This window comes from Lytechinus variegatus, chromosome 13 (assembly GCF_018143015.1).
Source record: "Lytechinus variegatus isolate NC3 chromosome 13, Lvar_3.0, whole genome shotgun sequence".
NCBI classification, from domain to species: Eukaryota; Metazoa; Echinodermata; class Echinoidea; order Temnopleuroida; family Toxopneustidae; genus Lytechinus; species Lytechinus variegatus.
The window spans coordinates 25,855,868-25,882,764 of record NC_054752.1 but is presented as its reverse complement, the minus strand read 5'-3'; the positions used below and the strand labels follow the sequence as shown (position 1 = coordinate 25,882,764).

Sequence of the window (26,897 nt, the reverse complement as noted above, 5' to 3'; positions counted from 1 at the left end):
AATTGATGTTTTATTTCCAAACAACCGTGTTTTTTCGGCTTTTTGCGCAAGAGTGCAAATGTTGCACCCACAGTCGCCCCACTGGTTCGTAGCGTGATGCTACGCCTGATTCTCCGGCAAAGCATCGGCCCACGGCCTGCTCGCTATCACGCTGGTATATGCTGTGGCGTGGTACGGGTACGTTGACTTAAATCGAAACTGTTTTCATCAATGTACGAACGTGATACTGAACGAGCGGTGTCACCACTTCCGGTGAACTAGGAATACGTTGCAGTCGCAGACAATCGAAATCTCTCTACTACTACTACTACTACTACTACTACTACTACTACTACTACTACTACTACTAGAACTATACTACTACTGCTACTACTACTACTACTACTACTACTAGAACTATACTACTACTGCTACTACTACTCTTGCTGCCAATAATGATAATTATTGTGACTATAATGATCAGGCGCGTACGCAGGATTTTTGAAAGGGGGGGGGGGGTTGAGCTGATTTTTTTTTAAATCTCCCGCCCAGTCTCTAAAAAGTGATGAGCGGGGGGGGGGGGGGAATCCGCCCTCTTTTTGTCCTTACAATTTCTTGCGTCATACATTATTATGTAGGGATACCGTGCGTCTACCAGACCGACCTCTGGGGAGACAAGCAAAAAAAATATATAAAAAAAAGGAAACGAAAAGGGGGGGTTGAACCCCCTAACCCCCCCCCCTTGCGTACGCGCCTGATAATGATAATGATTATACCAATGATAACGAAGGACCTTGGATGAGTGGTTTCACTCCCCTGGTAACATTTAGAATTAAAGTTTGAAAATTTTTGAAAATAAGCTACTATTACTACTACTACTACCACTACTACTACCACTACTACTACTACTACCACTACTACTACTACTCCTATACTACTACTACTACTACTACTACTCCTACTACTACTCCTACTACTACTACTACTACTACTAAAACTACTACTACTACTACTCTTACTGCTACTACTACTTCTACTACTGCTACTCCTACTACTACTACTACTATTTCGTACTGATTATGACTATAATAATATGAGTACATGGCTTCATTACCCTCGTAACATTTTGTATTAACGTTTTAAAAAGATTATAATAAATATTTAAAAAAATATTTAAAGCGATTCTTTCTTTATTTCCCCCTTTCATTTCTTCCCTTTTCCTTTGCTTAAACCTACAGGCGTTAGATTATACTAGGGGAGAATTAGGGATACACAAAAAAAACACACAAAAACAACCGGCACTATGTACAGCCCAAGTTGCCCAACTCCCGCCATAACCAAAAGTCCAAAACCAACAAACAAGAAGAACAATAATGATAGCCTTTTAGGGCCCCATGGGAGACCAACTTTATGTTGAATAGCACCCTGGTAAAATATTTAAATAAATAAATAAACAAATAAATGAATACGTGTATCAACAACAATATTTCTCATAAAATGAGATCAGCGCCCTAGTTCTAATTCCTCACTCTTCAACCTCTATCCTTCTGCGATTTATGTTTGCCGCCCTCTGTGTTCACGCCTCTTCCGCGCGCACGGTTCTTGTTAATATTCTACATGCTTAGGCGGCAATTTGCGGTTTAGGTGCAATTTGCGGTTTAGGTGCAATTTGCGGTTTAGGGCCTTAACACACGTTCCCCACGTCTTCATTAGGAATTATTGATCGGGGGAGTGTTTCATATCAATATTTTCATCCGCCAAGTTGTCAGAACTGACATCTTTCCATGATTTTGATTGGTTGAAAGGCACTGTTCCTATAACTGTCGGATAAAATGGGACTTGTCGGATAAAACGTCTGACAAGTCTTTTCATGAAACGCCCCCCTGATCAGGTTGATCATGGAGGTATCGCCCGCCATAAGCAACGATATACGTGAGTATTACGAAGCGCTAGCTGACTTTAGAAATGTTGTAGTTTGCATTTAAAGAAAACGACACTAAATTCGATTTTGGTTAGAGTGGTTCTTTGTAGATCTTAGGCATTTACGTCACCAGGTCGCCATCTTAGAGGATAAATGACGCCATTGCCTGTTTGATATCGATGTACATGCTGTCACAGCCATGGGGAGGGTTGGATGACCTGTTGGTCCAGTGGCTACCAGGCGCGCCGGAACACTTTCAGTTTTGGGGGGGGGGGCAAAATCCCGAAGGGGGCACAATATTTTTGACAGCGTGAGATACCGAAGCGATCGAGCGGTAGAGGGCGTGGGACCACCCCCCCCCCACGGTAAGGACTTTGTGTAAAAATGGAGTTTAAAAGTTACGTTTCTAAGAGAATTCAAAAATAAATTTCTTGAGAATTAAACATAGAATTCACTACGAAAGACTATACTCAGAGTTTATGAGAACCTATGAAATCTACGCGCAAAACGATCGCTTAATTCGGAATGTGGTTTTCGTGTCTGATCAATTAAATTACGTAATACGCTTATATTGACTCAAAATACCAGAAATTACATTTTTCATGCAATATCCTTTCAGAAATATTTATTTATGTACATTTACATACACGGACGACGCGAGAAGAAGAAGAAGCAGAAGAAGCGTAACAACAGAAACAAAATACATTCCAATGAATGTCTTTTTAAATTCAAAATGGCGGGTGTTCTGACGTGGCAGACGACGATAAGCGCTTAAATACCCATTCTATTTAAATCATTTCTGACCTCAGTATTGGAGAGAGTCCCTGATTATACATACATAGGCAAAACGTTTCATATTTTGTAACTGGAGGAAAAAGAAATATGACCTGCTTAATTATTGTCTAACAATTTAAAACTTTTCTGAAAATTTAAAACATTACTCGATTTATGTGTTTCCTTTGGCATGTTTTGTATGGCTGGGAAGCACTTTTGGATGACCCCTTCAAAATCTTCTTTTTTCTTTACATATTTTCTGGGGAAAATGTGACCATAACTAGGAAATGATGAATATCGAATTCCTGGAAATATTCATTGGTAAATAATCATGAACTAACAAGCTACGGCAGTTCATAATGTACATTATGTAACATTATTTAGAAGAAAACAATTACATTCCAACAGCGGATGTGGTTGACGGTACAACATGTGGAGTTTTCGAAAAAAAAAGAGAAAAGTGGATAGAGGAAGAATTGAAATTGATAGGAGGAAGTAGACAGTGAAAGTCGAGTAATGTTTTGTTCAAATGAGCGTAATCCTGATAAAGACAGTAAACCAGAAAAGGTTGAAGAGGCTTGATTAGTTGATAGATGAGTACTCCTGCTCTGCACTCCATTCGCCGAATCATAGCATCTTCTCATTTATCCAATAAGCAACTACTCAATCCTCTATAACTCTTTAAATTTTTCGGTTTTACAGCTATTTTCAGATTCCATATGTTGCTCGAGTAACTAGCTTTCACGCGCGTTGGTGATATCGGGGGGGGGGGGGGCGTTTCATGAAAGGACTTCTCGGACGTTTTATCCGAAAAGTTACCATAGTAATAGTACCTCTCAGCCAATCAACATCAGAGAAAGATGTCAGATCTGACAACTTGTCGGATGAAACACTCCCCAGGTCCGGGAGCGTTTCATGAAAGGACTTGTAGGACGTTTTATCCGACAGTTACTATGGTAACAATGCTTCTCAACCAATCAGAATACAGGAAAGTTGTCAGATCTTACAACTTGTCGGACGAAAATATTTATGAAACACCACCCCGGTCTGAGCGTTTCTGGGCGACCGCGCGTTTGTTAGCCGACACAGCATACAAATTTGCCATTCGGTTTTAGTCTGAAATGTATTCATTAATACTAATAGGCCCCCATTCCACAGAACGGAGACCATTGAAAGATTGGTGAGGTCTTACAGCGGTCTTCAAGATCAATGAAATTTGTCGACTCTGTGGAATGGCTCAGAAAGACCCCTCAAAGAACTCTGAAAGACTAGTTGGATATTTCTTGTCGTACTGGTCTTAGACTAGTCCTCTCGAGATCTTTCAATGGTCTTTCAGAGATTTTTTATGCAATAAGTGATCTTTCAGAATTCTTTCCATGGACTTTGCCTGGTCTTTCAATGGTCTTTCAATGATCTTTCAATGATCTCTCATGAGTCTTACAGTGATCTCCGCAAAAATCTTGAGAGACTGCTGAAAGACCACTGAAAGACAATTTTCCTGTAAGACCGTTGTAAGACTGCTTTGAACCGTTTCAAGCAGTTTTGGAGCCCATGAAGACCACGAAGACCACTGAAAGATTGGTCAGGACTCGCGTAAGACCTCAAAGACCATTGTAGGTTCATTGAGAGACCTCTGAAAGATCAACCAAAATTCATGGTCTTTCAAAGGTCTTTCAGCGGTCTTGTTTATCACACTGTAATAAGATGGAAAAGGGGCTTATCAAAGGTATGTTTCACAGAGGGACATGTTCGTCAAAAGACGCAAGGCTTAATATGATGTGTAATTGCCCCGTCAGGGGCGATTTTTTTTTATTTTTGACAAAAGAAATGACAATTCTTAGGCAGAAAAGTGCCTTCATCGTTTACTTTTGTCCTTAAATAATATCATTTTTCTACTTTTAGGGGGAAAATTGGGGGGGGGGCAAAATCTCGTTTTGCCCCCCCCCAAATTTTCTTTGGGGGGGGGGGCAAATGCCCCCCCTGCCCCCCCCCCCCCCCCCCGCTTCTGGCGCCCTTGGTGGCTACTATGGTTGAGAAGCGCCTTCACGCAATGGACATCTCAGCTTCAAGTCAAATGACCTTTTCGATCTATATGATATCTTTAATCCACTTAATGGAAAGCATACGCAATATTACAAATTTAAATCAATCATTACTGATTTGAACGATTGCAATGTAGCCAATTCTTTCGTCATAAATATCTCTCAACAATTTGCCTAATAGAACTGTTACAAGGAAGTGACAATTTTATTTCACTTACATTTTAACTGATGACAAGAAAGCTTGGAAGACCGGAGCAGCCCATATCCAGTATACAGACAAAATGTGGTGCAAAAAAGCTAGAAAAATATAAAAAAAAAAAAATGCCACGCCTTGTTTCTAGATGTACAGCCTAAACATGCTGTCGTCGCCCGACCCTGTCGGCCTTTGCTGATACTACCAAACCCTAGCAGGCTAGCTAGCTGCTGTGGCTTCCCTGAGAGAGGACTCGGAGGTCTTGCCTCTCCGATTCCTAGGCTTCAAGTGACAACTATCAACTCTAACTAGGGTTCCTTCCATATTAGAATTCCAATCTGAACCCAGCTACTTAAATATTGCATTCACCTGCTTATAAACAAAACCTTGCAAGAAAACTATATGAACCATCTTTGCATTGAATAAGGATCAGAATTTAAAACTTGGAAGAGAGCCTATATTTGAAGCTACCTAATTAACAGCGAGTTATACAGTGCGTATCAAAAAAAAGTTTACACTTCGAAAAAATCCTGTAAAATTATACATTTGTAATATCCTGAAGATTTTCCACATTTTAACATTGGTACAGGTCCATTTAAGCAAATGACGATATAAATGTCGAAAAACATTTCCGCTTGAGTGAGCAACACTTACTTTTGAAAAGTTAGTGAAAAATCATTTGCGCAGAACTTTGAAATAGTTATGCGAATAAAAGTAGACTCAAATCATGAAGAACACGTGGATTTTAGCCAGTAAAATTGATTTAAAGATATCTTTTACCTTTTTAAATTTGTTTCCTTGCCCAAAACACTTCGAAGAGTGCATTGCGCCCCATCAACTCCCCACACACCGAGGCCATCGTGACGACATTTGCCTTACACTGAGCTGTGATTTACATGAAATGGCTTAGGCTTGATTTTTATTTTGTTAATTATTGTCAAGCTTGGAAAGAAGTGTGGAGAAACAAGCATTACATTAAAAATGAAATGTAAAACCACATCAAATGATTAAAACATACTGAAAAATGCTGGATATGTCTGCTATAAACTTTTGTTCAGATTCAGTAATTATGTCCTCAGATCTAGCTGGTACAAAAAGGGTAAGGGTTGTGCTTACTAAGTGTTGAAATTTCAATTTGGGTGGCAAAATTGCTACAAAATGCTTGAATGTATCCATTTTATGTCAATTGACTAAATTGAAAGGGAAATGTATGAGAAATGTTTCGCAGGGTAAGTTTGATTTCGTCCTTTCCCCTTGACATAGCATGAAAATGAGCATTTCTGCGCGAACCGATTTCTGCGAGCTTTACAAAAATGGACAGTGCTCACTGAAGACTAACATTCTGTCACAACTTTTACTTTCATTGGATAGATGAGACCCAAACTCAAGAATATATGTGAAAGAAATTACCCACATGTTGTATATTTTTTTATTCCCAGGGCTTTTTCAAAGTGTAAACTTTTTTTTGATACGCACTGTATAAAGTATGAACCGCACAAATGTAAATGTGCCAATAGCCAACTGCATTGCATAACTCTGGACAAAAGGAATGAATGAATATTCATGACGAAGACAAAATATTTGGGACACTGGCATAGATAGACTTGACTTGTGACACATGCGTTGGTGATCTGCAGCTGGCGTATCTCTGACAATAGTCCAGGATAGAAGAGGCGTAACCTTGTTTTTTTACATATACAATAATTTTTTAATGGTTTCTTGTCAATTCGAGGGTGCTGATTACGAATCTGAATGATGCCACTGGTGTAACCTTGAGCATTTTCCGCAAATCGGCAAAATCCAATATGGCCGCCAAAATATGCAACTTACCCATAAAAATCCTAAAATTGTCCGCACATTTGCTACGAAATGCATGAAATTGTGTGGCAGGAGTGAGATACTCTCTGAAAAATTAATTTTTGACAAAATATTTATTTTCCTCATATTCAAAATGGCCGCCAAAGTCCATTGTATACTCTATTATGTGCAATATAAAGAGGGAAAACTGGCTTTCGCAAAATTGAGCACTAAACTGCAAAAAAAAATCGCGATGTATGAACGAAGTGATATATGCAAAACATTATTACTAACGAGATATATCATTCATTATATCATAAATGGGAAGATTTCTGTATTTTGATATCTAAAATGGCCGCCACTGGCCCAAACAGTATTGCGTACAATGGCAATGGGGGCAAAAAAATTCACAAGAGTGATCACTAAAATGCATATTATTAAGATTACACGAGTGGAATACTGACTATTATAAAACATAACTGTTAACGAAATATATCATTAATGTGCCATGTATGTGATGAATGTTGTATTTTGATTTTCAAAATGGCTGCCAAAGGCCCTAAAAGTACTATGCACAATGAGAAAGAGGGGCAAAGAACTCACAAGAGTGATCACTAAAATGCATATATATGTGATAAATTAATGGGATACTGTTTAAAAACATTTTCTAACGAAATATATCATTCAGGTTTAAAGTTTGTGTTAAAAACTGTAGTTTTACTTTCAAAATGGCCGCCATAGACACAGTATCATGCACAATGCAAAGTGGGAAACCAATATGAGCACCATAAATGCAAGTATTAGCGATCTATGAGTAGAATATTGTCCGAAAGCATTATTTATATTAAGAGATATCATTAATTCTGCCAGTTAGGTGATGAATACTGTTATTGGAAAGTCAAAATGGCCGATACAGGCCCTTATGATATTATGCACAATGTGAATGGGAACAAATTATTTCAACAGAATTTGGCTTTGCTTGGCCAAATGGTGATGTATGAGTGAAATATCGTCTGAAAACACGATTTATAACAAAATATAATCATCTCTTATGTAATTTAGGTGGTAAATACTGTATTTCAACATTCAAAATGGCTGCCATATGCCCTTTTTGTGGACATTATTTGTCTACACTCAAATTGTATATTATACGATAAGGGCTTATGGTGGCCATTTTCAATTTTAAAATGCAGTGTTTATCACCTTAAATACACGACATTATGATATATACTGTTAGAAACCATGGTTTTAGACAACATTTCACGGTTTTCACCCTTGCTTCAGAATTTCACAATTATAGGCAATATTTAGAGTCAAATGTCCAATGTTACAATGTACATAATACTTTTAGGACCTATGGTAGCCATTTTGGATTTCAAAGTACAGCATTTATTACCTCCACAACCATTATGTGATGTATTTAGTTAGAAATCATGTTTAAGACAATATTTCTACTCGTATTTCACAGTCATATGCATTTTATGATTCTCACTCTTGTGAAAATTAGTTTCTCCATTCGCATTGTACATAATAAATATAGGGATTATGGCGGCCATTTTGAATGTCAAAATACAGCATTTATCACATAAATGGCATATTAACAATGATGTTAATTAAGATAAACTAGTGGAATACTGACTCAGTATTCCACTAGTTTATCTTAATTATATGCATTTTAGTGCTCACTCTTGTCACTTTTTTTGCCCCGGCTATTGCCCTTGTACATAATACTCTTTATGCCACTGGTCGCCATTTTGAATGTTGAAATACAGTATTTATCACCTAAATTACATAAGATAATATATATTTTGTTATAAATCATGGTTTCAGACGATATTTTTACTCATACATCACCATCTGGCCGGCCCGGTGTAAAAATGACAGAGGTAATAATGGCAGAGGTAAAAATGGCAGAGGTAATAATGGCAGAGGTAAAAATGGCAGAGGTAAAAATGGCAGAGGTAATAATGGCAGAGGTAAAATTGGCAGAGGTAAAAATGGCAGAGGTAATAATGGCAGAGGTAAAATGGCAGAGGTCAAGATGGGAGAGGTAAAAATGACAGCTATAGGTAAAATATGGCCAGCCTCAAACCCAGATGCAATGAATTGTCAAAAAGCCCCCGCATGTACATAGATTAAATTAGAAGTGCATGTCACGGTTAGACATTTCATCATATCATTATGTCTTTATTGGCCTAACAATGCTATTTACGAATTCGTTGGAGGTGTACCGTGAAGGCTTTTTAAAAAGAAATCAAACGACAAATATTTTTTTCATTTAATTCTTCAGGAGAAAAATGAAACTGCACTATTCTCATTCATCATTTTATAACATTACTTTTTGTCTAGCTGTTTTTTTTATATCTAAAGTTTTGCCAGGTTTACCGTTACAAAAAGGAGGAAGAGTAGACATAAGAGGTGGAGAGACAGAGAGGGTTAGAGGTGGGAAAAGAACATAGCAGGAAAAGCTTAGACCTTGAAATCGTCACGAATGATTGTGGTTAATGTCCTAATTTGTAATGTCGTCTGTACTATTCTTGTTAAATATTTGAATGACAATAAGCATGCATTCCCAGGTTTGGCACTGAATATGTAACTGATTATGAAAGTCAATAATAATCTTGATAGTAGACTTGTTAAGAGGTTGAACGCTGCATTTTTGAGTACAAATGTCCCACTTGGCACAAATGTTCCTTGAGTCAAAAGAAAAAGATTCATCCAAAGAGACACGCTGTCTCTATGCAAATAAGCAAGTAATTTGCATAAATTTGCATATTAGGTCGATATAGTAAAAACAAGTATTTCAGAATATATATTTAACCAGAACTGCCCTAAAATTGGAAATAAAGACTAAGGGTAAGACAGGGAAGAAAATTGACATAAAATAATTGGGATATCCTTGTTTATTATTACCTAATTTACATAAATTATGCAAATTATAATTTAAAACAGAGTATTTTTTCATGAATCCTGAACTGTTTTTAAAAAAACAGCAACTAATACACAATGTCAACATTCTACATGAAAGAGAATATATTAGCGAAAACATCGATATGCTTCATGACAGTATTAGTGTCTTAATTTGCTTAGAAAGAGGGCAAATATGTCAAAATGTATGACGTGATATTGCACTAAAACGAGACCAAAACAACCTCTATGTCACAGTCACACTCACGAATCGGACAATAAAGCGATCAATGGTATGTCATTCGAAATAACACAATCTCAACACAATAGCTTCCATCGGCTACTCGTATCGCTTTTGTTGGTGTATCTGCCACACCGTAATCTACGGGATATACGGGCAAAATGCATTTCGGTATCGGTAAAACAATATTAATTTTGTTTTGTTTCTCTTGGAAAATTTACAGGAGACATTGCTTTGCAGTTTACTGCTTTTATGAAACTCTGGCACATGAATCATGACGAATGTATCCTACCTCAATCCATATTTTAACTTTATCAAAATATATATCTTTTGGAGACCCCGAAGTGGAAAACTGCTTTCCCCCGGCATTCCCGCCACCTAACAAAACCAGTTTAACTTGTATAATTGACTTGGAAAAGACAAATGTATGAGACATCAGTCAACACGTTTCCTGAAGAAAGTTTTTTTTTGTTTATTTAAGCCTACGCCCACGGGAGCCCTCCGAATATTTTCAATCCCCTCCCCGTATTTCGACTTTAAATTTAAAAAATTATCGTGTTTTAAAACCATCGGCCAGGTAAATTGCGTTATTTGGTATAATAAATCAACTTTTATATCTATATTTTTATATTTACATTCATCATTACTGATATTATTATAATTATTATTAATATATTATTATTGTTCTGTCGTTTGTAATAATGCTCTAGCACAGTAAATTATATAACCCAACAGGAGAATGTCTGGATACACTTTCCCTTTTTGGTTTCATGTATTAAAAAATAGTTTATTGTCTTTAGAACTCTTAAAAGATTACTTTTGCTTGTATTGAAATCTTGGAATAGATTGAGGAGAAAATACTCTACAATTGACATGAAGAAGAGCTGTGGTACATTGAAGAACAGCCACACAGCCCTTTATTTATTCCACTCTGTTGAATTCAAATATTTTTAGAGCCCAATCGGAAGAAAGATGCATTTCTTCTACACACAGTAAAGCCTCTTTGCGTTCTCCTCTAGAAAAGAAAAGAACATAGAAGATGGTTATATCTCATAAAATAAGTTCGTGTATGTGACGGTGGTCTGTCGAAGTTGCCCAACCGTTTATTTTGTTTTGACAATATGTATTTAGAATATCGTCTAAATGAAGCCCTCATCTGGAAAAGGGCACTTATTAAAGGCAGAATGTACATTATATAGAGGGGGCCCTGGTAATTGGAAGCGGGGGCTGAAGCTTGTTGAATTTCTTGGGACCTAAAATTTTACATTAAACCTTTTTTGCTTTTCAAATTTTACTTGGATATACTTGGATGTTGAGACGTAAAGCAATATGCTTATGTGCCCATCAAGAATTGACATCAAGAAATTTAACAAGCAAATAAACAAAAAGGATTGCACTAACACACGCAGCACCCCCCCCCCCCTTTCCGGAAAATCTTGCGGGGGGCTTCAGCCCCCGCTTCCAAGTACCAGGGCCTCCTCTATATAATGTAGATGCTGCCTTTAATAAGTGCCCTTTTCCAGATGAGGGCTTCATTTAGACGATATTCTAAATATATATTGTCAAAACAAAATAAAGGGTTGGGCAACTTCGACGGGCCTCCGTCATGTACACGAACTTATTTTATGCGATATAAAACAATGCCTTCTATGTTTTTTTTTTCAAGAGGAGAAAGTAAAGAGGCTTTACTGTGTGTAGTAGAAATGTATCTTTCTTCCGAATGGGCTCTAAAAATATTTAGATTTAACATAGAGTGGAATCAATAAAGGGGTTTGAGTATTTTAGAGCTTACGTGTGGCTTTTCTTCAATATACCACAGCTCTTCTACATGTCAATTGTAGAGTATTTTCTCCTTAATCTATTCCAAGATATCAATACAAACAAAAGTAATCTTTTAAGAGTTCTAAAGACAAACTATTAAAACCAAAAGGGGAAAGGGTATCCTAGGCATGCTCCTGTTGGGTTATAGCCTTTACTGTGCTAGAGCATTATTACAAACTGCAGAACAATAATGATAATAATAATAATAACAACAATAAATATAATAATAATGATAATAATAATATTAATATAGATGAATATGAAATATAGATATAACAGTTGCTTTATTATACCAAAAACGCAATTTGCCTTACCGGTGGCTTTAAAACACGATATTTTTTTATTTAGTGTCGAAATACAGAGAGGGGACGGGGTAAATTAGGAGGGATCCCGTGGACGGAGGCAGTGGCGTACCGTGGGTCATGGCATGGGGGGGGGGCACCAGCAAAAATTTTGAGTCACTAGTGAGCGCGCGAAGCGCGCCCAGTTGCCAGGTATACTGACCTAATAGAGTCACTTTAAGGACAGTGTCATTAAACGGATATGTATTTCATTGGTCAAATAATGCGAGCGCGAAGTGCGAGCTGAAATTTTTTGATATTCAGACCTTAAAAAGGACACTATAATTAATCTTTTGTAATCATGATACGTACCTGTCTCACTAAATAATGCGAGCGCGAAGCGCGAGCTGAAATTTTTTTAAATATTGACCCCAAACAGGAAGATTTTAAGGACTATATTTTAGGAATCCATTAAGAGTATACACATCTCACCATAGTCATCTAATGCGAGTGCCAATAAGCGCTTGCTGAATTTGTTAGAATTACATCTAAACATGCACATAATGCACTTGTAATCATGATTAAAATACCCATCTCACTAATCAAATCTTGCGAGCGCGAAGCGCGAGCTGAAAATTTAGGAAATTCAGACCCGAAGAGGGGCATTGTTTGTAGGAATTCACGAAGACCATACGTAGTTCACTTACCATATGATGCGAGCGCGAAGCGCGAGCTGAAAATTTTTGATATTCAGATCAGAAAAAGGGACATTTTAAGGACTGACTCTAGGAATTCATGGAGAGCAGACATATTTCACCAATCCACTACTGCGAAGGAAATGTTTTATATCAAGACCTTAAAATGGGGCACTCACTTTGAGTAGTCATGAAAAAGAAGCATACTATTGTACATAAAACAATAATAACCCGAAGTGCGAGGAAATATATTAGGCAGTATGTTTGTATATTGACTTGAAAACGGGAGGATTTAGTATAACAGGTTATATGTCTCGTTAAACAGACAATGCGAGCACCAGGAACAATGAAGACATAGGCCCTGAGCAAATTATGGTTCGTAAAGTAATGAAAAAAATATTTCTTATGTAATATAACATTACATAATTACGATATGATATGACATTATACATATAATGAACAATAATATCTTTTTTCCCACTACGTTTATTTTCCTTTCTCCCTCTTTTTCTCCTTTTCACCGTTTTTTTTTTTTTGGTCAGCCGATTGGGGGGGGGGGGGCACGTGCCCCCCCATGCCCCCCCCCCGTAGTTACGCCACTGGACGTAGGCTTAAATAATAATAAAAAAATATCTTCTGGAAACATGTTAACTGATGTCTCATACATCTCTCTTTTCCAAGTCGATAATACAAGTCAAACAGGTTTTGTAAAGTAGCGGGAATGCCGCGGGGGAATGCAGTTTTGCCACTTCGGGTCTCCAAAAGAAATAAATTTTAACAAAGTTAAAATGTGGATTGAGGTGGGGTACATTCGTCGTGATTCATGTGCCAGAGCTTCATTAAAGCAGTAATCTGCAAAGCAATGTCATCCTGTAAATTTTCCAAGAGAAACAAAACAAAATTAATAGTGTTTTACCGATACCGAAATGCATTTTGCCCGTATACATGGTATATCCCGTAGATTACGGTGTGGCAGATACACCAACAAAAGCGATACGAGTAGCTGATGGAAGCTATTGTGTTGAGATTGCGTTATCTCGAATGACATACCATTGATCGCTTTATTGTCCGATTCGTGAGTGTGACTGTGACATAGAGGTTGTTTTGGTCTCGTTTTAGCGCAATATCACGTCATACATTTTGACATATTTGCCCTCTTTCTAAGCAAATTAAGACACTAATACTGTCATGAAGCATATCGATGTTTTCGCTAATATATTCTCTTTCATGTAGAATGTTGACATTGTGTATTAATTGCTGTTATTTATAAAACAGTTAAGGATTCATAAAAAAATACTCTGTTTTAAATTATAATTTGCATAATTTATGCAAATTAGGTAATAATAAACAAGGATATCTCAATTATTTTATGTCAATTTTCTTCCCTGTCTTACCCTTAGTCTTTTATTTCCAATTTTAGGGCGGTTCTGGTTAAATATATATTCTGAAATACTTGTTTTACTATATCGACCTAATATGCAAATTTATGCAAATTTCTTGCTTATTTGCATAGATACAGCGTGTCTCTTTGGATGAATCCTTTTCTTTTGACTCAAGGAACATTTGTGCCAAGTGGGACATTTGTACTCAAAAATGCAGCGTTCACCCCTTTTTTGCAGTTAACAAGTCTACTATGACTGGTAAACCAATTTGGGGTCGATCGAGGGGTACCGTCTGGTTCAGATTCTTTGCATAAAAGAAGACCCTGAACCTTCTTTACTATTGCATCCAATATGATATAGACGGCTTGATGTCATAACCCTTGGAAGCGGAAGTGCTGTTGGGTATTTTGTACACCATAAGCAGCACCCTCTTGGTAATTAGCTACTGCACTGTGTAATCCTACATGCATGCATTTGTATAAACTTACAGAAAATTTGTATTTTGTGCATGTATCGATACAACTTTATTGTAATAAAATTGTTTTCCCCTTTTTAAAAACATATCTGTTCTGTAAAATTGTAGAAAAATTGTGGAAAACCCTCCTGTTATTATAATCTTCAAAATTATTTGTTTGTTTTTTCTGTAAAACCTGTTTTTTTTATTTTTCTTCTGTAGAATCTACTGTTCTTTCTAATAGTGTACCTCGGCCACTTTTACCTCTGCTATTGTCACGTCTTCCATTTTTACCTCATGTCATTTATACCTCTGCTCTTTTTATCTGCTGTTCTTACCTCTGCCATTTTTACCTCTGCCTTTATAACATCTGCCATTTTTACCTCTGCCATTTCTACCTCTGCCATTTTTTACCTATGCCATTTTTACTTCTGCCATTTTTACCTCAGTATCTGCCATTTTTACCTCTGTAGGTCCCTCAAGCCATTATTACCTCTGCCATTTTTACCTGGCACATCTGGCCAAGCAAAGCCAAATTCTGCTGAAATAATTTGTTCCCATTCATATTGTGCATAATATCGTAAGGGCCTGTAGCGGCCATTTTGACTTTCCAATAACAATATTTATCACCAAACTGGCAGAACTGATATCTCTTAACTGCTTAATAGAAATTATGTTTTCAGACAATATTTTACTCATAGATCACTAATACCTGCATTTATGGTGCTCACTCCTGTGAATATTGGTTTGCCACTTTGCATTGTGCATTATACTGTTAATATCTCTGGCGGCCATTTTGAAAGTAAAAATACAGTATTTAACACACACTTTAAACCCGAATGATATATTTCGTTAGAAAATATGTTTTTAAACAAGTATCTCATTAATTTATCACATATATATGCATTTTAGTGATTACTCTTGTGATTTCTTTGCCCATTTTCTCATTGTGGATAATACTTTTAGGGCCTTTGGCAGCCATTTTGAAAATCAAAATACAACATTCATCACATACATGACATATTAATAATATATTTCGTTAACAATTATGTTTTTAGTCAATATTTCACTCGTTTAATCTTAATAATATGCATTTCTGTGATCACTCTTGTGAATTTTTTCGGCCCCCATTGCCATTGTACGCAATACTGTTTGGGCCAGTGGCTGCCATTTTAGATATCAAAATACAGAAATGTTCCCATTTATGACATAATAAATGATATATCTCTTTAGTAATGATGATTTGCATATATCACTTCGTTCATACATCGCAATTTTTTGCGGTTTAGTGCTCATTTTTGTGAAAATTGGTTTTCCCTATTTATATTGTACATAATAGAGTATACAATGGACTATGGCGGCCATTTTGAATATCAGGAAAATTAATATTTTGTCAACAATTATTTTTTCAGAGTGTATTTTACTCCTGCCACACGCTTTCATGCATTCCATAGCCAATGTTCGGACAATTTTAGGATTTTCATGGGTAATTTGCATATTTTGGCGGCAATATTGGATTTTGCCAATTTGCGGAAAATGCTCAAGGTTACACGAGTGGCATCATCCAGATTCGTAATCAGCACCCTCGAATTGACAAGAAACCATTAAAAAAAATGTATATATAAAAAAAACAAGGTTTGGTCAAGTTTCTATGGGGCCTATCCTGGACTACAACCCTATTTACCCGCAGTCCTTCATCCTCTTAAAGGACAAGTCCACCCCAACAAAAACTTGATTTGAATAAAAAGAGAAAAATAAGAATAAGCATAACACTGAAAATTTCATCAAAATCTGAAGAAAAATAAGAAATGGAATTTTAAAGTTTCGCTTATTTTCAACAAAATAGTTATATGATCGAGCCAGTTACATCCAAATGAGAGAGTTGATGACATCACTCACTCACTATTTCTTTTGTATTGTATTATATGAAATATGAAATATTTTTATTTTCTCGTCAATGTCATGTGGAATGACGTTTGATTTCCTCCCTGAACACGTGGAATTCCATTATTTTAACATTTTGTGCTTCAGGCAAGGAGGTCCTAATCGTCAAATTCGTAAAAATTGGAATTTTGTATAATTCAAACAATTAAAAACAAAAGAAGTAGTGAGTGACATCATCGACTCTCATTTGCATGTAACTGGCTCGTTCATATAACTATTTTGTTGAAAATAAGCGAAAGTTTGAAATGTCATAACTTTCTTATTTTACTTCCGATTTTGATGAAATTTTCAGCATTGTGCTTGTCTGATTCTTCTCTATTGATTCATATCAAAATTTTTCTGAGGTGGACTTGCAGAAGGTTTACAGGGAGGGAGCTGTGAGATTATGACGTCATATATGCAAGTCTACAGGGAGTAGGTAATATTTTCGTGATTTAGACTAAAGCCGTTTTTGTTCTCTTTGTGTAATAACCTTGCAGGTGTTTTATGTCACCGTTCCCGTAATTCATCTATTTCTTATTGTCTTTGTGATACGCGGAGTTACTTTACCAGGTGCGACAGAGGGTCTATTATATTATCTCCTTGTGGACAAAACAATCATCGCAAACCCACGGGTAAGTCAAAACCTTTGATAACTGGACTTGCAAAGTATTGACGCCCTCTTCGTTCGTTGACAAATATATATATATATATTCATACCTTGGTCAGTTCAGTCCACTACCGTCGGTTTCACGCTTTCGGCGATCTTTATACATATTATATATATATATATATATACATATATGAAATTTTACCCGACATCATCTTTGCTGATAGGAGCCCAATATGGAAATACTTTCGCCATCGTTCATAGTCCTCATCAGGGTGGACCCAGGGTGGGGGTGGTAATGTGTGGGCGCACACTGTAAATTCCAATAACAACAAGAGAGAGAGAGGGGGGGGGGGGGGTAAAGTATCCCAAATCCACAATGTCTTCTTTTGGTAGCGATGACCTTTCCGTTTTTGCTCGTCAAATATTTAGGACAAAATGCTCCCCCCCCCCTAGAGAATCCTAGATCCGTGCCTGCTCATTTATTAATATTAGTGACAATTTAATTGCATTAGAAATCTCACCTCAGTGGATTGAAGGAAAAAATAATATTCATGCCAAATGTATTCACATGTTTGTTATTATATTTCAAACATTGTTTCATACATTCAAATAAATTCAAATCAATGATTCACATTTCATTTTCTATCATACGTCACCACTGAGAGATTGTAATCTGAAATGTTTGTGTTGAGAAGTAACTAGCACAAATATGAAAAATTTTGTCAAGTTTTTATTTTTAATTTGTCTAAAATATTAAGATATTTAGGGGCGAAAATGACACCCAAATATTTTTCAGCTCCTGATGACAAAGCGATGTGATGAAGGGGCATGACATGCTCATAATACTCATTTGTTTGATATCAAATTCGTCATGATAATGATAGAACAAATATTTCATAAGATACAGTCATTTTATAATGTTTGGCAGGAGTCTAATTTTGTTTGAATTTCCTGGTTTTATATAAACTTCAGGCTCAACTTGTATATACATATATATATATATGTACTCGGTCCTGCGGATCTCAGTGCGGTACATCCATTGGCTCTTCTCGCACACTGTACTACTACTACTACTATATATACTGCAAAAACTCCGATGTTCATTTAACACCAGCCCGGTATCTATATATGTCCACACCCCACACCAGAGAAGTATTGAACTAACTCTGGTTTGGAATCAATCCGATGCTGTTTTAATACTAATTGGTGTTGTATAAACACCTATTTAGTGTATAGACCAAAACAAACTGATGTTGTTTAATAGCTGGTGTGAACATATTATGTAGATTCTGGGCTGGAGTTAAATCAACACCAGAGTAGTTGCAGTGTACTACTACTACTACTACTACTACTACTACTACTACTACTACTACTACAACCACTACAACAACTACTATTACTACCACTACTACTTCTACTGCTATTACTACAACAACTACTGCTACTGCTACTAATACTACGACTTCTACTACTACTACTACTACTACTACTACTACTACTACTATTACTACTATTACTATACTACTACTACTACTACTACTACTACTACTACTACTACTACTACTACTACTACTACTACTACTACTACTACTACTACTACTACTACTACTGTATAGACCAAAACAAACTGATGTTGTTTAATAGCTGGTGTGAACATATTATGTAGATTCTGGGCTGGTGTTAAATCAACACCAGAGTAGTTGCAGTGTACTACTACTACTACTACTACTACTACTACTACTACTACTACTACAACAACCACTACAACAACTACTATTACTACCACTACTACTTCTACTGCTATTACTACAACAACTACTGCTACTGCTACTAATACTACGACTTCTACTACTACTACTACTACTACTAATACTATACTACTACTACTACTACTACTACTACTACTACTACTACTACTACTACTACTACTACTACTACTACTACTACTACTATACTACTTCTACTAATACTATTACTACTACTACTACTACTACTACTGATGCTGCTGCTACTACTACTACTACTACTACTACTACTACTACTACTACTATACTCCTTCTACTACTACTACTACTACTACTACTACTACTACTACTACTACTACTACTACTGATGCTGCTGCTACTACTACTACTATACTACTACGACTACTACTACTACTACTATTAGTAGTACTCTATACTATACTACGTTGTCTCCTAAGCTTCTATCACGATTCTCGATGACCAAAAAGGCCTTGATTATCTTTTTTTTTCAAATTGAATTAAAGATGTGGCTAGCTGCTGCAAGAGAGGTTTTCTGCTCCTTCTCGATTGGTCTTGGTGCTTTCACAGCCCTTGGAAGTTACAATAAGTTCGACTACAATTTTTACAGGTTAGTCGCAAGCAATGGTCATTCCACAAACTCTGCACTACTGAACTGTATTCTTTGATTCTATGTGCGCCGTTTGGAAATGTAATTTTTTTAAAGATTAACTTTTAACCTTAATTTAGAACGAATACAGTGCATCAATGAAAAGTTTGAATAGGCGTACACTTTGAAAATGTCCTGGGGATTGAACATGGGGATAATTTTAAGGGTTTCATCTATCAAATGAAAATAGAGCAGGTGAAGCCGGTGTAATAATAGTAGCAGTTTTTAAAAGCACTATACAAATCCAGTTATTATTATCATTATTATCATCATCATCATCATCATTGAATTCAAATCTGGAAGGTTTTATTCTGAATCTAATGTTCAACATATCATTCTTCGCAGCCGATCTGGCTATGTTTAAAGTCCGGTAAGGTGAGTGAAACCTTTGCTTGTGTGAAAACGAAAAAAAAAATCAAAGAAACAGATCAACGAAAGTTTGAGAAAAATCAGTCAAATAGTGAGAAAGTTATGAGCATTTGAATATTACGATCACTAATGCTATGGAGATCTTCAAAACTGGCAATATGACAAAGATGTGTGATGTGTCTTGTGAACAACTCTTCCCATTAATTGCCTCTTTTATCACATCTATCAGTAGATCATGTGTTCTTTCTTTATAGGAGGGCATGTAATACAGATTTTTAAAGAATATATCATGGATGAAGAGTTTGTATCACTATAAGAAAAACGAAAAGAGACATTTTGAGGGTATTTTATAGTCCATCAAAGGGAAAGTTGTGTACATGTGACATCACACATCTTTGTCGCACTCTCAATAGGAAAATCTCCTTAGAATTAGTGGTTGCGATATTCAAATGCTCATAGCTTTCTCATTATTTGTCCTATTTTTCTTTGTTCTTATTCTTTTATTTTCTGTTTCGACACAAGCCTACTTGTTCCGAAGGTTTCATTCCCCTTTAACATTTAAAAACATCAACGATGAGGGTGCTATTTATCAACCAACGAACGTAGAGGGCAGCAACACATCAATAATACTGCAAAGTGTTGCTGCCCTCTACGTTCGTTTGTATCAACCTACACTGGGAGCAACTTGTATGATTGAAGCCCTTTCATTTTTAAATGAAACCTGGCAGAAAATCTGACTTTTACCGCTTTAATACATTTCCGTCCCATTTTAGGTAACCACTTTGTTGGACTTCTCCTACAATATGGAATACCATTGGTTTTCCAAGGAATGCATGTAATTAAAGGGGCAATATGTATGTCTTATCCCCTATAATTATGCGGGACCTTCATGATTTTTTTTTCTTTTTGTCTTTGATTTCTTCCTCTTCTTTTGTTATGCTCTCAAATGACCATGACTTGGTCAATTTATGAAGTGAAAGACCTTAGAAAAATGAAGGTCGCACTACAAACAGGTTGATTATTTTTATGGAATTGCCCAAAGGCATAAAACGAATCAGGGATGTGCAAAATCGTTTGGTTTATTATCGGGCAGCTCCAGTGTCCGTTAAAGGGGAAGTTCATACTAACGAAAAGTGGATTTACAAAAGGCAGACAAATAATAAAAAATATGCTGGTGAAGGTTTTCGGAAAATTCATCAAAGATTAAACAATTTATTAAATCTCCAGCCCCTCATTTTTGAGGTCATATACGGGCAGCCCACTAATATGTTAATGGTTCTTGATTTTGTTTTTCTTTTCTTCTTTTCTTCCTTCCTTTCTTTCTTTCTTTCTTTCTCTCTTCCTTCCTTTCTGTCTTCCTTTCTTCCTTCCTTAATTTCTTTCTTTCTTTTTTCATGAGCGGGTGTGAAATGATACGTCTATTGAAATACTCAAAGTACAATAAAAGCCATTTTCAATTTTTTGAGAAAATGACTGTTCATTGGTTTTCCACCACATGTTATATGGGAAAGTTGCTCGAATATGACGTCACAAATCAACAGATTAAAAGTTTTATATTTTTTAACATTTGATGGATTTTCCTAAAACCTTCGCCAACATTTTTTTTCTGCTATTTTTACAATAAACTTTTTGTCAGGGTCAACTTCCTATTCAAGTGATTATCTCACGCTTGTAAGATTGCATCTAACTTTTTGTAAATTTTTTGTCACAACATACACTGTAAAAACACTGTTGTAGATTTTAAGCACGTTGCTTGAATAACTTTTGTTCACACGTTTAAACGCCTTGTTAAATCGTTTTAAACAAGCCCGTCACTTTATTGTTTAAACTTTTAAAGAATTGTTTAATCTCTTTCAAACTTGGGAAAATTTTTTAAACAACTTGTTCAAAAGTTTAAACAATAGTTGTGAAAGTGTCAGACTTAAGCAACGGCTTAAAATTCGAACAGCGTTTTTACAGTGTACAGAAGTGTATTAATCCCAGTGTCATCACAAATTTTCATTGTTATTTTTTTCTTTAGGGATAGCATGATCGTTACGTTTCTGAATGTGATGACGAGTATTTATGGCGGCGTCATCGCATTTTCATTCATTGGATTCGCATCCAACGCAAGCGTATTATCAGTTAATTCACTAGCCGTGCCAGGTGTGTATAATGTGGGAAATTAAAGCCTGTCATAAAACTTAAGGGAGTTTTTGCAACCGCTACGCAGACACTATCTGGGCGGTAGAGAGTCTACTGTAAAAATCCAGTCATGACAAAGAAGTCTTTGTCGAAAACTGGTGAATCGAAACAGCAGTGTCGTCCGTACGTAACACTGGATAAACGACATTTGGTGATTTCAAGTACGGTGTTGACCTTTTAGTGTTGGTGTTAGGTCAATTTTTACACGATTATAACACCAAACATAAAATGAAGATGCTCCTGAAAAGTAAGTCACTAGTTGTTGAGGTGTTAATAATGTGAACTGGATCAGTTATGCAAACTCTGATATAAGTTTTAGAGCCAGGGAAAGCAATCCAAATTTCAACACTAACACCAACACCGAGGTCAAAACTTGACTTGAAATCACCCATTACATCGTCAACTTTTTGTCGGCTCACGTGTTTTTGACTGAGATCACATAAGCTGTACAATGTGATTTGATGGAAACTTTTAATAGATTTACTATGTTGTAGAATCTGTCAACGTTGCAATTGCGAAAACTCCCTATTCTGTTTGTGTTTCTGTTTGTGGTAACTCCCGTATAGAGCTCGGCAGGACAGCATTTTCTGCTGGTAAACGCCAAGCTGGTATATAACCAATTACCTTGGAAACATTTTACGTCTAGGTTAATCGGTCATAGTGGCAGACGTAATAGACGACAGATATCACTCTTGGGCCTTTTTATCAAAGTGGAGACAATGGGATTCGAACTCACAACCTTGCGATTATGAGTCCAATTAATGCTCTAACCACTGGACCACACGACCTATCATGCGTTTATCATTGTTCCAGTAGATTACTCGATTATATGAATATGTACACAGCAAAAACTGTGGTGCTAACCGGAGTACATATAGAGGACCACACCAGTTATTTTACACTGGTGTTATATAAAAATTGAGAGTGTTAGTTTTACACCTATAGGTATTATGACAACACCTTTCGTTGTTACATTTACACCCTTTGGTGTTATGTTTAATCTCTAGGGTGTGTTTTTAACACCACAGCCTTTTACAGTAGATGACCTAAAACAATTATGAATTTGAGGATAATAGGGGGAAAATGTGTTCTACAGGAAAATCCTGCTTCTTCCTATAAAAATATATTTGTTCGGGTGCCTGATGAAAATTATTATTATAGGCCATTTTTTTTAATTTCTTTATTATTTATTTATCTATTTATTATATTTTTGGAGGGGGGTTGGGGGTAAATGTAAAACATGTGCCAAATCATATCCATTCACAAGGTTCCTAAGCCAAGTGCTTAAAAGCCACTTCGAGAGGAAAATAAAAGAAATCGCCATCTGGAGAGAGGATGACAGTATTTAATGAAACAATGTCAAATTTTTATTCTAACGATTAAAAAAGGTGCAATAGCCATTTATCATACATGTATGATCGGAAGGTTATTTGACGAGTGGGTAGGGGCAACTGTATCGTTATCAACTACACATCTATCCATTACAAATTAGAATTTATGGCAGCCTTTGTCCGGTATAAGATGAGTTATCTCGTGATGTCGACATGTAAACTTTGTGTTGTTTTAAGTCGATTTAAAACAAATAATAATTGTATTAAGGCCCCGTCTTACAAAGAGTTAAGATATCCAATCAATCTCAACTGTATGGAAATCCATCTATACCATAGTTGTGGATGATTGGATCAATCGTAACCCTTTGTAAGACAGAGCCCATATATGTGTAATTTTTTTTCAGGTACTTATCTATTTTATCAGGTCTTTCCACGTGCGTTTTCTCTAATGCCTGGATCAAGAGCGTGGGCATTTCTATTCTTTTTGGTGGTTCTTCTGATCTGGTTTAACTCTCAGGTAATCGATGACGATCTACCAAGATTATACACGAAATGATGATTTCATTGCTCGGTAGTACTTGATGGAAGGACGAATACGTTTGACTTTTCTTATGCCCTTAGATATGTTACTATGCAGGTTTTTATATAGCGGTTGATTTTAGCATTTAAAAAACACTCAAACTTCACCCAAGTTTTGTTTTTAGTTGGGCTGATCAAGAACGATAAATCTGTGACAATTCAAATCTTCTGCGTAGTTGAATAAACCTTAAGTTGGGTTCTTTTAAGTTATTTTTGTGTGTGTGTGTGGGGGGGGTTGGTTCCATACGCCATGCTTACGCCACTGTGTGGGCATCTAAATCCCAGATTGTCAACGAAAACATATCTTTAACCGTCACGTTCTGTACTATAGCTTGTTACAGTGAAATCGTTCATTGCGTCTGTCGTGGATGTGCTCCCTTCGTGGCTCCAAGGCGGATATTACCCCCACATCGTCGTGTGTGGACTCTGTGTATTACAATTTCTAATCGGTATTCTCATGGTTACAGAGGTAAGCCATTTTAAAGGGGAAGTTCACCCTGACAAAAAGTTTATTGTAAAAATAGCAGAAAAAATAATAAAAAATATTGCCGAAGGTTTGATAAAAATTCATCAAATAATTAAAAAGTTATTAGAATTTCAATTATTTGATTTGTGACGTCATATGCGAGCAGCATTCCTACATAGCGAATGGTAAAAAATCAATGAAAAGTCATTTTCTTAGAAAATTGAAATTGGTTTTCACTGTACCTTTTGTATATCAATATACAAATCACTTCACACCCGATCATGAATAGAAAACAAAATTAAGTCATCAGGAACCACTCATAATTTGAAATTCATGCATTTTATATTACATAACACACGGGGCAGCTGCTCGTTTATGACGTCACAAATCCAAAACTTTGAACTCTCATAACTTTCTTACTCTTTAACGGATTTTCCTCAAACCTTCACCAATATTTTTTACTATTTTTTTCTGCTATTTTTACAACAAAGTTTTCTTCAGGGTGAACTTCCCTTTTAAGTCTCTCTTCTTCACTGAATCGCCATAAAAAGAATAAATGATTAGGACTACTTCATTCAGTTATCATATATCAAACATACTTGCTTCAAAAATTTGGTTTTCATGAAATAGGGAAAAATAATTGCATCCATCTTCATCTGGTGTGTGTGTCGAGCGATTCCATGATGTTTGCTCCGGCGACAATTGCTCCGATTGAAAATCTGCACATCAAGCCAAACATAAAACCTAACCTTCAAAACTTAACAAACCTTAATCCTTATCTTTTCATTATTCTGAACCAAAAACTCTATTACAATCCTAATTCTGACTCTATGCGGTCTGATGTATATATATATCTAGACAGGAAAAATTGTCGCAGGAGTAAATGTCGTGTCACCGTGGTGGTTGTTGAGCGTTTATTAATGCTACTGAAAGATACACACCTAGGCTAACATTCTGAAGTCAGGTTTAACTTAGACCGAAGTCTAACTCTGCTGAAATTAGATTGCAATTTCTTATTTTTACTTTTTTAATTCCTTTTGTTTTCATAAGGAAAATACCTCATTTTATCATTGCCAGACAAATATGAACAATTTGAGTGTCAAATGAGTTAATAAATTTGATGTATACTGTAAGGGATTCGTGCCCCAATTGGCTCTCCATACTTAAACTACAACTTTGAATAAGGGTTTAATTCAAACCTGTCTTCAGAATAAGGGCCCTAGTCTTGCTATGACTTCTTAGCAACATTTACTTCCTAATTTTACGATTACGGTAATATTGTGACTACGTTAACTTCCATGCAAAGCTTGTTTTTGATTGGCTGGTTAGCCTGTTACCATGTTAGTAAACAAAGGAAGCTTATGGTACCATTAGTAAGTTTTTAGGAAAATGAACCGTAGAAGAAAAAAAAAATGATTCATTTAACATTTTGAATGACCGTCATATCTTCATTGTAACAAGTAAAACTATCATATTGAAAATTATAACTGTACACAACGCCCTAACTTCGAAAAGTTTGAGGGGGGATGCACCTGTTACACCATTTATTGTCGATGTATATGTCTACGACTCGTGTCGTTTACAGGTGGACGTAAATTTTCATATTTTCTGTGTGAAAAAGGAGGCCATTTTCTATGATGATCATTATACTTATATTTTCTGTATGTTTGTTTTTCAGGGTGGGGCAAATATAGTACTGTACTACGTCGATCTTATGTACTATCAAGTGTATTCATTGCCCCTCGTGTGGATCTGCTTTCATGAGAGTGTCGCTATCGGATGGTTTTATGGTAATACAGTAGTTTTTTATTTGGTATACTTTTGAATTAGTGTGAATGATGATAATGATTATGAAGGCGCTCGTGTAGATAGCCCAGCGAAAACACAAAAAACTGCACATAATACATGTAAACAAATTCTACAATAATATTTTTGATCTTAAATAACAAAATGTACAAACATATTACGTATAGAATACTAGTTTTCATAACTCACCAAAATTTCCGGCTACATCCTGGCCTGGAACTGCTTGTTGCTCCGTTCACTGACAGTTTAAGGGACGATTAAGCCCTGTCAGCTTACTACTCATAGGAACTTTATCAAATGACACTCATAGGGAAGCCATTCAGATCAGTGAGTGATACAAAGCGCTGCTATCATTACCCCGGCTTTAGCTCGAGCTACCACCTCCGCGCTCAGTACATGCAAGGAATTACTCCTGTCTGGTACCCATTCACCTCACCTTGGTCGAGTGCAGCACAGTGTGGATAAATTTCTTGCTGAAGGAAAACACGCCATGGCTTCGATTCGAACCCTCGACCTTCTGTTTCAAAGGCAAGAGTCAGAACCACTAGACCACCACGCACCCATCTATCATTACATTCCAATCTATATTGCATCTAACACGGATTATTGGTGGATCGATGGCAATTAAATCCCTGGGTCTCTGTTATCCCTCTCCAGCTAAACCGTTTCACATGTGTTCATCTGCATAACAGCTAAAGTCCGTCTAAAATCCATCTGCATTTTTTTT

At 36.3% G+C, this 26,897-nt stretch overlaps 1 protein-coding gene across 1 annotated transcript in view; it reads left to right on the top strand.

Moving 5' to 3' along the window:
- LOC121426475 (sodium- and chloride-dependent GABA transporter 1-like) overlaps window positions 1–26,897 on the top strand; it is a 45,297-nt gene that overhangs the window by 12,437 nt on the left and 5,963 nt on the right. The window contains exons 6-11 of the mRNA XM_041622795.1: window positions 16,911–17,045; window positions 19,293–19,396; window positions 21,825–21,949; window positions 23,724–23,836; window positions 24,230–24,367; window positions 26,043–26,154. Of these exons, the coding sequence (XP_041478729.1) occupies window positions 16,911–17,045; window positions 19,293–19,396; window positions 21,825–21,949; window positions 23,724–23,836; window positions 24,230–24,367; window positions 26,043–26,154 (727 nt within the window). The remainder of the gene's footprint in view (window positions 1–16,910; window positions 17,046–19,292; window positions 19,397–21,824; window positions 21,950–23,723; window positions 23,837–24,229; window positions 24,368–26,042; window positions 26,155–26,897) is intronic.